Consider the following 14,668-nt stretch of genomic DNA (forward strand, 5'->3'; position numbering starts at 1 on the left):
CAATTTTTATTTGATCAGGCCCACCATTGTTGAGCTTGGACCCCAATATTCCCTATGTCCAAATATGGACTGGTGGGTGTGCTCTCACCTAATAAAATGGTTATTTGGAGGGCCAAGTTGCAGCCAATCACAGGCTCCTCTCAGGGGAAACAAGGGTTAAGAGGTGGGATTACGCAGAGGCCAAACTCTGGGATTTGATATATCTTCGAAATTGAGCACCATAATTTGTATACATTCAAAAGAGACTTAGCAGTTGCAAAGCTTTTATAGGGTTCCCTGCACAAAATGGGACTTAATGGGAATTTGCCATTGAGTCCCACAAACAGCTCAGTACAACTGAAACCTGTGAATGGAGTATGCACTTCAGCGACAGAAGAATAATCACGCTCCATTATATAACATTTAGTTCAAGCAAAGATAGAAAAGGCAAGAAAAAAATGTGAAACAGAGAAGAATCCAAAATGATAAAGTGATAAAGTGGTTTTATGTGGAAAGATACGCAAACTGGGCAAGAAGAGAAGAAGAACAGAAATCAATGTAATGTTGAAGGAACATGCATACGTCAATAAAATAAGAGAGGGAAAAAATGAAAAGTAATTAGTACCAAAGTAAAAGTTAAGCTGTTATTGTAAACCATATCTGTGTGGAGGAAAAAGACTTATGTACCTCTGTATGGAACCGAACAAATATTCCATATCGTTCAAATGAACAATAATGTGGATAGAAAAATTAAGTATTATGCATTTTTAGATTTGCATATCCAGATTTAATAACCAGCTTCAATTTGCATCTCACTGCTTGTACTGTAGTTGCGTTCCACCATGTTGGTGATGTAGCATGTATGGCTAATAAAAAACAGTACTAAAATACTGACTAAAATACTACTAAAGTACTAAAATACAAAAATCAATATTGTTCTGGTTAAGTATGATGAATAGAATGAATTGATCCATGGGTCTTGAATGACTGTACATTGTGTTGTCTGTTCTAATTTGTAACTGACACACCTTTTCATCCTGAGAGTCAGGCTGCAGCAGGCTGTGTTGCTGGATGGCCATAGGGGGAGGTAGAGGGACAGCATCAGCCCCCTCTTCTCCTTCCTCTTCGCCACAGCTCTGCATCCCTGATGATGAAGACTTGGACAGGGTACCACTGCTCAGCCCCTCATTACGCATACGCTGGAAAGAGAAAAAGAGAGCCCAATGATTATGATACTTGAGCTTGAAATGTCCTGACAGCGTCACAGATATCTACTTGTTTATCCGTCCTGACCTCCTCCAGTGTCTCGTCCTGCGGCGTTGCAGCGCTGTCATCTGAGTCCTTCTGCGAGCCGGAAATTGTGTCCATGTTCTTTCTTGTGCCATCACGATTCTTCTTGTGTTTGTGTGCGAGCTTCTTGACATGGCCATCAGCTTTCCCAGAGCTGAGCCGCCGGACAGGGCTAGTCAGCCACTTCCTTAGAGTGTTCCCAGGACGCTTGGGCCCTGGTGAGCTGTGGGGGCCCAGAGTTTGGCTGGAGCCTGGCTGCAGGGCATCATTGCTGGATACAGACAAGGTGTCTGAAAGGTGGGGTGGAGAAAGGACAGATGGGCTTAATAAGTATACAACCACACAAATTATCCCAATGAAAACAAAATGGTATGTCTCACTAAAAGGACAGGATTGGAACATTGAGTGACAGGTCTATCAATTTGTTGATCAATATTAGATAAGTAATCCACGCGATTAGCATTGTCTGGTTCTCTAAAACATAAATGAGCAACCCAGCAGTATGAAAATAATAAAGCTATGTAAATAAAACATTGCTGTTATTAATGTCCAGTAACCAGAGCTGTATTTGGATTTGATTCTCTTGATAGAAAATTGCAGACAGTGACAACATGTTATAATGAGAGTGCATCTGTTTGTTTCTACTGTTTTGGTATGCGATATGTGCAGTAGGCAGATTGGCCTCCCCCTCACAGTGATGGCAGCTCCTTGGGGAATCTGTAGGAGGAAACTCTTCTCTGAATAGAAATTGAGCAATCAGAAAATAATAGAGGACAAAGAGGTGCTTGTGGCTTTGTCTAAGTAGAGAAACGCCTTCCTGTCTTACCTGCCTGTTCATTCACACCCTCTCTCTCTCTCTGACTAAAGGACCTTGTGAAGATAAGATGGTGCTAAGATTGAATTTCTTGATCACACTCAGGAACCTGAGCTCAACATTTTGACCAGCATTCCCTGGAGGAAACCTTTCACCTCCTGTGTGACTTCTCAGCTCAACAAAAGGTAATGCATGATTTTTTCTGCTGCCCAAACAAAAAAGGGAGGTATAAAAAAAAAAAAAAAAAACTTCCTTGATGACAAAAAACTTCAGCTTCCAAAAATCCTAATGGGAAATTTTACATAGTTTGACTTCCAGAGATGGCTTGAGTGAAACAAGTGGAGGCTATGTTGACTCGAAATCATCACTTTTCAACACAACTCTACTGTGAATTGTTTTGTCACAATATATTGTTAAAAAGATGAGAATATCAAAGAAGAGGATGATTTTTTTTTGTTTTTGTTTTTATGGAATTCATGAATTTAAGTCAAAACAGAAACATGTTGGATATTGTATGATAGAGCACAGCTGCACAACTGAATGCAGAAGTTTTGAGAGACAAAGCCTGTCCGTCATTTATTTATTAAAATGGTTAAAAAAAGAAGAGGTTGCTTAAGTTTAAGCCACGTGACCAAGCTGAATGGCTCTTATGACTAGCAGGTGTGGATGCTTATTCACAGCCCTGCATTGCTGCACGTAGCGTATGCGCTTGTTTCTGAAAGAACACATCTGCATGTGAATGTGCGTGTCAGTTGCTGAGCCTCTGGGAGACTTTTTTTTTTTTTACTGTGCTCTTCTGATACGAAGCATGTGTTCTCACATTGCATGCAAAGGAAGAAGAAAGAATAGCACCCCAGAATAACAGGCAACACCCACATCAGGAACCGCTAAGACTCTAAAGCCATCTTCCCTCTCGCCATCTCACTCTGATAAAGCCCAGGTCATCTGGAGGCATCTCCATCATAACCTCAGTGATAACAGTCATGATTCTCTTATATTCGGCTGTCTCCTGCCAGATTTTCTGAGCCCACAGTCAGGCAAACAGCAACGTGTTGCGGCAGAGCAGGTGAGGACATCTTGTTATCCTGGTTTCACCCTGCAATTCATATTTTAACCATACTGTGGGATCGCCCAAGGTATAGGAAGTTCAAAGTGCTCAGCAAATCTATACTTCTACTTCTCAAATGATGACAGTGGTGTGAATAGAGTTGTCTGTTTTCTTTGAAGGTAATTTGATACAAGAAAATCACACATATTTTCCATATGATCCCAATGTTTATTTTCGATTTTCACAGTTTCATGATTTACCTGCTTCAACAACCTCTCGTGCAGAACTAAATGAAAACCAGAGTCACAATGGTTCATTACAGTCCTGCCCTGGAATGTTTTAGTCATGGGTACAATCACTGAGCCTATTTAAGGCTGTAATTCTGATGACTCCAAATTCCACTGGTTTACTACTGTAGGTCTGAAGGACTACAAAAAGACAAAAAAAAAAAAAAAAAAAGAAAAGAAAACATACATCTTTCTTCAGTAAATAATACTGATGCATTTTATCCATTATCCACATTATCTAAAAGTCTTTGGGCCTTTGCATTATTGGGTTTTTGAAGTCCTCAACAGTTTGGGGAAATAATGGAAAGTAGTTATTTAAGGATCAAACTGTTGGTTCTTTCTTTTTGCAAAAAAAATATAAACTCCGAACCTTCCGATATTTAACAACTGACACAATGACACGTTACACCACACACCTGCATAATGTCACACTGTGAAAAGATTTTCTTTTTAAACCCAGAGAGCCATGTTAATCAACCCCACCATGCTCCCCACAGACATGCTGGGGTCACAACCTGACATGCACACATGCTGTTCGCAGGACATGTCAGCTCAAGTTAAGCAGGTAATATGTTACACTGTCTATTCAGATTGGCTGGGTTTGTGCTAGCAAACTATATTTATCCCTTTGAACGTTATTACAAAAATCAAAAAGATCATTGTGTTTGTGGTTTCAGTTGGAAGGAAATACTGCCTCCATAAGCTGCCAGTATTTTAATCAGATCTCCACAAATGTAGAATATTAAAAATGATCCTGTAGCCCTCCATTTCATTCAGAAACTTGATTAAATCTAAAGCTTGATTAAACCTAATCGGTAATAACATTGTAATATAATGTGATAAGATGACCATTTGGAGCCATGTCCATGCTCTGGTTTAATGTAAGAGGTCATACTGACAAGGGTGTAAACAGAGGAAACATTGGGTCACTAACCTTGACACATTCCTCCTCAACAGAAAATACGTCAGAGACACACATAGACACACATGTAGAGGATGACCTGTGGCCTTTGCCCTGCAGGGCGTCTTTCATAGTGGAGACACCTCAGGAACAGCTGGTCATGCTCTGACTTATGGGAAACATAAAAATGGGGGACACACACTTTGTTTCCTAGGATGCCTTCCCTGTTCTTCAGCCAATCATTCAGTTTGACTTGATGTTTTATAACCTGGATACACAAACTGTTTTATTTCCTCTGATTCACAACTAGAGTAGAATAATTTCTCTAGCTGCATTTCCCCTGGGCTCAAAACAGCAACTGCAAATATCACCTAGCACCATGAATTTTAATCCTATATAGCTTTTCCAAATATAAAAACTATAAAAACAAATTGGTGGTGAACCGACAATACACATGTTTTCCCTGAGAATAGCAAAATTCTTCTACGGCATTTTAGTTTTAGTCATAAAACCATTAATGACTCAGCTGGCTTTGAGAAGTGAACTTCTTTTTGTTCTTTTCCTGAAATTATTATCCTGAAACCATAAGCAAAGTGGTGCCTTCTGTCTCCGAGATCAAAGGCATTTTGTTCACTTCCTGGTTTATTCATCAGCAGTCATTAGTGTTTTGCTGCCGAGGCAACTGATAATCACTACAGTCATACACTTCTACATCTTTGTGTTTTGCTCTTGATATACATACTGATCGCACATGGGGCACACACTATGCATGTGTTTGTACTGCCTACATAATACGGTTTTTACTTACCCTAACTGATTCTCCACATGCATATTCATCAGCTCTATATCTGAACTTCTGATTACATCTTCCTCTCAGTTAAACCAGGTGCACCAATATTTGTGAGAGGAAGAGTCCCACAGATGCTCTTTACAGCATCTTCAGAAGTTTGTGAATTTATCTGCAGCCTGCTATAATAATTCAGCCACTGCTTTTTCATACTACAGCATCTTAGAATAGGAATGAAGGAGTGCCTGTTGTACAACTGGAGAGATCCCAAAGTCTGCACAGCTCCACAGAAGCATGCCTGGGATTCCAGAGGTGTCTCAAAGACAGCATCTTTCATGCGGTCTAATCTCCCCCAAGTGACACAATCACACAAATATATAAGTGAGTATGATTAAAGATGTGCTTCTTAGGAGCAGAGGTGCAGTTTATTAAGTAGCTCTAGGAGTTTGTCCGACTGAGCTGTTAAAATGTGGACACCACTAAAGAGGGCTTGTCACCCATAGCCATAGTTAGGGAGGGCGTGGAGATGGGATGGGAGACACAGAATTTAGACACCACCTGCTACACATTCTGGATAAAGTACCATGACATTTTGGTGAGTGTGTGTGTTTTTTAAATGGTCTATTACAAAGGAAACATTAAACAAAAATGGTTCAACATTTAAGAAGTGCCTGTTTATCCAGTCTGGCCTGTTTGAACTCATTATTTCCTCTTTTCCCTGAGCTATAAGACAATAACACACTCTGCCCATCCGTGTAGCCTAAGCCAGAACTGGTGTGCGGATATAAAATTGTCAATGTGCTGGGATTTACCATTTCATCACTTAACGGTACATTCACCAAATTACTTTCACTGCTATAATGCCACAACACAACCCACACTTAATTTGTGAATACCCTCAGCATGAAATCCATTATGAAAATAGCTGTGGTGAACTCTGTAACAAACAGGGACAAGATTTCAAAACTGTAGACCTGTAGACCTTTTCATTTTCTCACTTGAAACTGGTTTATTTTCATCCAGTCTTTCCTGGCTTTCAAATCTTTCTCTGCTGTGCGGTATTGAAAGTAAAAATACAAAATACACTCGCCATATCCAACTCTAGTCCCGAATAAAAGAAACAGAACAAGCCTTTTATCATGCAGAACTTACCCTGAGATAGAGATAGGTTTTTTTTGCTAAATCAGAAGAGCTGTGTGTTACTCATGATTAAAGAACATACCAAGATCCAGCAGCCAGAATTTACAGTTGTCCGAGTGTCCTCTTTGTGCTGAATCCATGGAGCAAAATGGGTTGAGAGACATAAGGGACTCTATTCCTCGGGCCATGCCAGTCAATTATCAAGGCTCTGGAAGTCTGACTTGAAATATTCCCTCAGACCATCTTTACAGATACAGAGATGCTGACTCTAAACTCTGAAAACCAGAGACAGTTATTCAATTCTGCAGTAACTACGTTGCTCAAATTTCTGGAAGAATTTGTGATGTGTGAAAAAATGTGTGAAGTCCTGGGTGAGGAAAAAGAAAGTCAAATGCAGCATTAGAGAGTAGGATGTTTTCTCTCTCTCTCGCTCTCCTCTTTGTAGCTCCCTCCCTCCCTCCCTCTTGAGTGGGCTGCTGTAAGGATATTGTGCAAACCTCCACTGTGCGTCCCCTCTTCCAGAGGGACGTCTGGAAACATGCAGCACATCTACCGTACTACCCTTTGTAGAGGCACCCACTCAGTTTGTGTGGGCTGGTGCATATTTTATAGGCACAAGGATGCATACGCTCTGTGCAGTTTGCTTTGACCAAATATAGATTTGGTAACAAAATCGAAAAAAGGAAAAACTTGTTATAAAAAAAACAAAACAAAAAAAAACAAACAAACAAACTGCAAAGAAACAAAAAAAGACATTCAATGGTTGGTTGTAAATATTAAATGTCTTCAAAATTCAGAATCTACAACATTTTCACTAAGGGTTTTGTAACTATTACAAAATTTATTCAAATCATTCACTCTGTAGTGTAACATTGTCACTTCATCTCATAATGAAAGGAGTCAAGAGCAGCAATGCAGGCTAGATGCACAAAGATCCCCCTGTTTCACTGTAGCTGTCTGTGTGTGGTTCTCTCCCTGGACTCAAAAGACACTCCTGTAAGAACACGTACACACATGCACACACACTGGCCTGAGCTTACTCCTTGCTCCTCACAGATTTCTTTTATCAGCAGCACTATCATTTGTATTTTTTTTTTTTTTTTTTTTTTAAATTCTGAGAAGCAGCCTGCATGTTTTAACTGATTTGCTAAGTGGGGAAATCCCAGTGATCAGACTAAAAATGTGAGAAAGTATACAGCAGGTTTGCACACCTTTTAGGAGCTTTGTTGAAAAACACATGATTTTAGCTACACACACTGAGTATATGCTGCACAGGTACTGTAAGCTAACAGTTTCCAGAATCATGGCTAATTCTTAAAACATGTAAACTATTCAATTTGATTTGACGTAGTTGATCTAGACACAGACATCAGCCTCCAACAGTTAATGAATCTTAGACACGCAGCAGAAAAAGAAGGATTTCCTGGACAATTAACTTATCCCCCACCCTGCCACCCTTCCACTACTTTGGACAAAGTGGCCTACATGGTGGGTCCTTAAACGCAAACGGCTAACCGAGTAGCAAAGTTGTTTTTGTCATCCTTGTCTTCCTGCTCCTCAGTAACAGCCATTTCTTTCTGAGCACAGAAACCCCTGCTGTGAGAAGCTTCTTTTCATCACTCTCTCTGGCCACGCCAACTCACACACACAAACAGTCAGGGCTGGTTATGCAGAACTAAGGCACCAAGTAAAGGCAGATAGAAAGAGGAGGCTCTGTGAGCCAACAGGCAAAAAAGACATCAAGAAAAAACAGAAAGAAAGAGGAAGCTCTGTGAGCCAACAGAGACAAGTAGGGCACCAAAGACAGATAGAAATAAGAGGCAAGATGTCATTGCATCAAACCACCTCCTGATGCTGAGACCTGATGCACACACCCACCGTACCTTTCCAGCTGGCACTTGTTGGAAAACTATACTGATATATATACAGAGGTGTGTCTGTTTTTTACCGTCCCCTTATTCATTTGAATGGGGAGGAAAAATTTATAACAGGCAAGGTAACACAATGTATTTCAACAGAACTGAAAACAACATCTGCAAAAAGATCAGAAAACTTTTGAACATTAATGGCTGTACTGCTCTGTGAGACAAAAAGGCAGATAGATTTGCCAATTTAGGATCAAATTATGTTGGTCAATATGTGCAGAAACATTCACACTATTCATAAGTAAGATGCAGTTAATATTTTCCCACATCATCATTTAGTTAAATTTCTGATACTGAACCCAGATGATATGTTCGCTCACAAAGACAGTGGTAAAAACCTTGGGAACTGACTTATCTTAATTAGGACCTTTGGGTACCAAACAGAGGCAGATTCTGACATCATATCCTCCAGGATTGCTTCTAACAAGGCATTTGTTGTTGTTGTTGTTGTTTTTTTTTAAACAATGGATGGACATGTGGCTGCATGCATAAAACAAAATAAGGGGTTCTGACAATTATGAGATCTGTGGATGTTTACAGTGCTGGGAATTCAAAGGTTGGAATTATTTTAAGATAATTAAATGAGAGCTGTGTTCATGCATTCTTTCCACAGTTGCATAGCAACATCTAGAAATACATGTACATTCTTCCTCAAGCAGCTGTTTAATGAGGACGTTCCACAGGCCATCAATGCTATGTTTGCAAACAACAAATACATCCTATTAGCTAAGTGTGTATGGAGGTGGCAAACAGCTGTTTGTTGAGATAATAAGGTTCAGCAGAATGCCTCTGCTGTTTCCACACATTACATGCATTCAATTAGCTTTTCTTAATGTTCTGAAACTTTCAGGTGTGTCTTTACATTAGAGAATATTGAAGAAATCTACTGAAGAAATATTCTGCTCCTACCTTTGTGGTTGAAGAGCCCCTCCATTTCCATGGAGGACCTGGAGTGAGCAATACAGAGCATGGAGCAGGGCACGATACCCTCCTGGGCTGGAGAGCGATCTGTGGTCCGTACCAGGCACCAGTCTGGCTTGTCGTGGAGTCGCTCCAGAACCTCCACAGTCTGACCTCTTCGTACAGTCAGCTCCCCGCTGCTGCCGCCATTACTGGCCACAAAGTCATGGATCACTACTGTTAACTCACAGCCACCGGACAGCTGGAATGGAAGGAGAGAACAGAAATCTATCACAAATAGGTATATGCATTTTAATGATTGTAAGCAAAACTATGTGAAAGTGAGTGAGTTTGTGTGTAGCAATAAACTTATTTGCTTTTAGCAAAGAGCTAAACTGACTGGAGAAGAGAAAGAATCTTCTTGGACAATATCATAGCCTCCCACAATTGAAATGATTGCAGCCACTGTGCAATCATACTGAGAAATTAAACTCTAAGAGTGACTATTTATATAGATCGCATCCCATCAGTGTTAATTATCAGCTTACAAGATGAGACAGTGATATAGCCTGCATTATTTCCTCTGATTTCTCCCACAAATACTGCAAGATATCACACTATAACTACATGATATTATAATTTAATGTCAGCAACCATGACCTTTTCAGTAAAATGAATTCTGACGTTCTTAAATGGAGTGAATGGGCTCTCAGAACAAAAATCAAATATTCCCACATAACATCCTTTGGAAACATCACTCAAGCAGTACTGTAGGATCAGAGCACTGATGACTGGTGACTCATTCAAGTACATCAGAACATAACATCACTCTAACAATCCCGCTCTAATTGTCTGAGTGTCTCTGGAAACAAAAGCAGGATGAGAATTATTGGAACGTGGCGGAATTAGTAATTTTGTTCACTGGTATCTCAAATACGAGCCATAATATGTCTGAGAACACAGCCGCTTGCTGCTATTAACGCTTCTATCACATATAAAAGCGTTGCATGTTCGGATTAACAGCACACCAGAGGGTGCATTAATACTGTTACTTTACAAATAAAACATCATGGATTGTGACAGTCAATGTGAATATATAAGTGCAAATATAAACAGTAAATGACTGATATGTGTAGCTTCTCTCTGGTTCAATTACATGATTTCAAGTCTGCAGTTTTTTTTTTTTTTTATAATCATCGGGTAGCTTGAAGTATTTAAAATTATATTATGATGTGGAAGCAAAAAAAACAACATGCAGATACACAGTTTATAAAAGACTTAAGAAAACTTTTTAAGTTAAATCATCTTGTAAGCATTTTCCTTGAATTCCAATTGTAACATCTCTACAGTGTTGCATGTTCTGATTTTATTTATTCATTTTCTTTAAACAGATTGTATCAATAAGGTTATGCAAGATAAGAACATGTTTTCTTTGCAAATGCCCCAATACTACTTTTTCCCTTTCAAATACTGAAAAACTCGTTATTTGCAACATACCCTTTGGTAGTGTGGCAAAGCCAGAGAGTTGAGGAGCTGAGAAACGGGATGTGATCTCCTCTCCTCCAACCTCTGCAATGTTTTCCACTCCCTCATTGTGAGAAATGTCCCAGGAAAACTTGAAGTAGTGTGATTTTAAATCAATCCAATAAGATTCTCTTCAATCAGTGAGAAAATGCTCACCATATAAGCTTAAGTTGTAAAATTGCTAAATTTGTTTGGTTTTCAATGGATCGTTACCCCTGGGAAAACAGCCCCAGGTAATTAAAATGTAGATCCAATAGGAGTAAACTAAAGTCTTGCAGAAGTTGCTTCCATCCACTCTAACAGTCAACAGCACTCCTCCGTGGCTGCTAACAATCAGATTACTGAAGCTTAAATGGCTCCCTATTGGATGCCTCTTCCTCCGGAGCAGTGTAGTTAATCCGTTTGTCTTTAAACAACTGCTCACTATTGTACAACAACAACAACAAAAAAAAAAAAGAAAAAAGAAACAAACAATTTGTGGGGGAAAAAAAAAACCCAAAAAACCCACAGTCGTCCGATTCTTTCACCTGCCTGATTTAAAGAGTGAGATCAATGGCTGTGAGGACTTAAAACTGTGCTCTCCTGTCTGGCAATACAGACGAGCATCCTCTATGAAGAGGGTGTGGGAGGCTGAAGCACTGACACACAAGTCAGTCACTAAAGCATGGCCACACACACACACACACACACAACACAAACACACCACTGTCATTCCCTCTCAAATTAGAGGTCTCACAAAGCATCCTCAGAGAGACCGAGACAGAGAAAGGCATTCAGAACGCAAGGATGAGACCGGACAAAATTTTGATTTGCATGTGAGTGAGTCCTAAACAGAGGGAACACTTAGTAATTAATGAGTGTCTGTGACAGTTTGGACAGGGGTTAATACAGAAATGTACACACATCTTTAACACAAAACAGCTCTCCAGTTATAAATTCACTAATTCTCTTATTTTTCTGATGACAGAAAGAGTGGAAATAATGACCTCATTTATGAATCCAAAACTGCAGTTTATAATTAGTATTGAAAATGTTTCTTTTTTAAATATCATCATGTACTGGTTTATGTGTGTGTGTATGTATGTGTGCATGCATGTTAGCTTTACAGTTGCTCATACTGAGCGTAGGAGGACGAGCCTTCTGTGGTGCTATTACCAGATGTAACCATGGTCAACTGTTCCTAGTGAGATAAAGCTCTCGTTCTCTCTCTCTCTCTCTCTCTCACACACACACACACACACACACACACACACACACACACACACAAGCAACATAGTCACACAAAAACACACATGCTTCTTCAAAGCTCCCTCAGATGGACTGTGCATTTCCCCTAATACCAATGAGCAATTTCACAACAAACATCTGACAGAGTTGCTTGCATCTACCAAGACACAGCTTCTAATGATCTTCTTGTTGTGTGACTGTGTGATATAGGTGTACTGACATGTCACATGAGGGGGGGGGGGGGGGAGAGAATAAAAAATTGTTCCTACTTTGTCACTGTCCAGTGTGTTCTGGGATGTGCGGGAGGCAATAGAGATGGTGTCCGGTTGACTGCTGGCATCTCCTTGGCTGTCTAGTTCTTCTCCATCCCTGAAGGCAAACAATATAATTACATTTTATTATTACTATACCTATTATTAATAATTGTTCTTGTAACTGTATTATTGGACATGCTGATTATTGAATTAATATATTTTGACATCCTGGATTCTGATATGTATTGGGTTGCAATAGTTATGAAAACATACATGGATAATGGAAAACTAAAAATTTAATTTATGAATGTATTCGTTTTCAAAGACAAGTTAACATAAATTACATTTAATGCCATTAATATTCACAAAAACGTTTTGAGTAACGCACTGTTAACTTACCGCCTGCCTTTATGTTTAGCTGTGGTGGCTTTAGGAATATGGATAGGTTCCTTCAGAGCTCCACGCAGGTGTACAGTTCGCTCCTGGATGACTTCCCGAATATGTTTGATCCAGTCTTGTTTGTTCTCAATACTCGATGCCTTGGATACAACACATGATAAATGTTATTGAAAAGGCTTTTCCTTATATTTACAAATTGCATATTCAGACAAAGAAGAACATTTAATCACAAAGCATGGCCAAGAGCAGTTGCTCTGCTCACTTGGCTTGAATCAATACCTTGTTAACTTTTAACTCAGCATCGGGTCTCTCATTTTGCAATTATCTTTCTGCCCAGTCCAACACAACTGCTTCGATCCCTGCAATCTTACACTTGCGTCATATGTCCATGTTTAGACAATATGAAAATACAACAGCAGTGTCTCCACTTAGAGTTTCACGCAGACACCATGGACATTTACTGTTGGGCTTGCGTTTATTCACGTCACTCAGCCAATGCGTAGATACTCTGTTTAGTGCATGACTACCCTCGTCTGTCTGCTCTTCCTGCTTTACTTAGCAACAAGTAGCACCAAGGCTGCGGTGGCTCTATGTTATATAAGGCTATAAGGCACAGCTTAGGATGGTCATCAACAGTTATTAAATAAGACAGACATCTGTACTGACACGTCGCAAAATGTAAAACCTAAATACACAAGCTTCTGTATTTTCCTCTATTTGTCTCAAATCAAAAACAAAAACAGTATACACACACACACCCTGAATAAAACACTACTTATGACTCACTGGGCGAGAACTGGCAACTTGCAAGTGAGGTTGGATTATGACCCAGCAACTTCTATGCTAATAATTCTGTGTGATGATGAGTCAATTAGCACCAGAAAGTAACACCGCACTTCAGTAAACTTCCTTGGCTGAACACAGGGAGCTGTAGGGCTTTGAGTGGGTGGACTACAGACATGGGCATCTTCCTCGTTATGTATATAACAACTGACTACTTCTGCAGTAGTAGGATAAAATTTGGGGTCTATTTTACATTTAGTTTACTGTCAGATGTGGAACTCAAGCTTCTTATGTAACAAATGCGAAGCAAACATTAGATACAATCATATTTAAAGTGTATTTAATTAAAATCATGAAAATTGTTACCCCTTGTCTTAAGCAGTTGACTGAACATACCTTGAGGACAATCTTGTTGTCTGAAGTTGGGGTCCTGCCCACCCACAGGGCAAACTTACATGGATCTCCCTCCACATGTTCTGTCACTCCAAGTTCTGATGTCTGAGGGGGTAAAAATTGCGACAGCAAATTTAGATCAAAAGGTCCAATGATAATTTATATTTTGTTGTGGGAATTTTTTTGTCAGATCGCATGCTGCCCATTGTTTGATGCTGTATCTTCACATTTGAAACATATACTGGTAGATACAAAGAGAGAGCAACCCACAGCTGGAGCAGAGATCTGCTAATGATTTGGCAAGCACAAATGACTGGGAAGCACTTGGGGAGTACCATGGCTGAGGATGATTGGCTAGCATTTGGGGAGTACCACTGCTGATGATGATTAGTAATGGGAGTACCAATAACTGATAAGCTCCAAGGACAACAAAAACAAGTGCAGAAGTTGCACAGTCATGGAATTTTACAAATTTTGGTGGCAAACCAGCTCAAACTGGAATTTCAAAAGAACGAGTTGTGGCCTCGGGTGGAGACAGGAGGGACCTTGAGGATATATAAGCAGGTATAAGAGATGTTAGTCGGTGTGATTGGTGTGTATTCTGACCCTGGGGTCCAATCCACTCAGCTGTATTTCAGACTTTGAAGACTCTGAGACCTTTTTTCTCCTGAATATTTGGAAGACATTAGTTGCTGATTTTTGGGACTACTATATCTGTTCATGTTGGACACTGCTGTCTGTCCATTTCTAGCCCAAGGTAAGGCAGTTTGTCTGCCCCGGGAATTTCAAATTACTACACAGCTGCATGCATCTAATAGTTTGCAGAGTTGAATAATGGTCACACGCTTTTATAGAACATGATGATATTAACTGAAGATGACCTTTGGCCATTTGGATATACAATGTCATACTTTTGTTATTCTATCATTTGTTTGAAATTTTATCAGAATCATAGTTATTCATGACTCATGAATGTTTAGTGAGTTCACAGTGAATTAGACTTTTGGCACTTTATCA

At 39.7% G+C, this 14,668-nt stretch overlaps 1 protein-coding gene across 1 annotated transcript in view; it reads right to left on the reverse strand.

Annotated features, from left to right (window-relative positions):
• The window catches only part of triob (trio Rho guanine nucleotide exchange factor b), a 98,846-nt gene that overhangs the window by 11,337 nt on the left and 72,841 nt on the right, over positions 1 to 14,668 (reverse strand). Inside the window, exons 35-40 of the mRNA XM_029505401.1 lie at positions 13,655 to 13,756; positions 12,476 to 12,615; positions 12,092 to 12,191; positions 9,081 to 9,333; positions 1,273 to 1,559; positions 1,008 to 1,178 (exon numbers count right to left, since the gene is read on the reverse strand). Coding sequence (XP_029361261.1) covers positions 1,008 to 1,178; positions 1,273 to 1,559; positions 9,081 to 9,333; positions 12,092 to 12,191; positions 12,476 to 12,615; positions 13,655 to 13,756 — 1,053 coding nt within the window. The remainder of the gene's footprint in view (positions 1 to 1,007; positions 1,179 to 1,272; positions 1,560 to 9,080; positions 9,334 to 12,091; positions 12,192 to 12,475; positions 12,616 to 13,654; positions 13,757 to 14,668) is intronic.

Source organism: Echeneis naucrates, chromosome 6, assembly GCF_900963305.1.
Source record: "Echeneis naucrates chromosome 6, fEcheNa1.1, whole genome shotgun sequence".
NCBI classification, from domain to species: Eukaryota; Metazoa; Chordata; class Actinopteri; order Carangiformes; family Echeneidae; genus Echeneis; species Echeneis naucrates.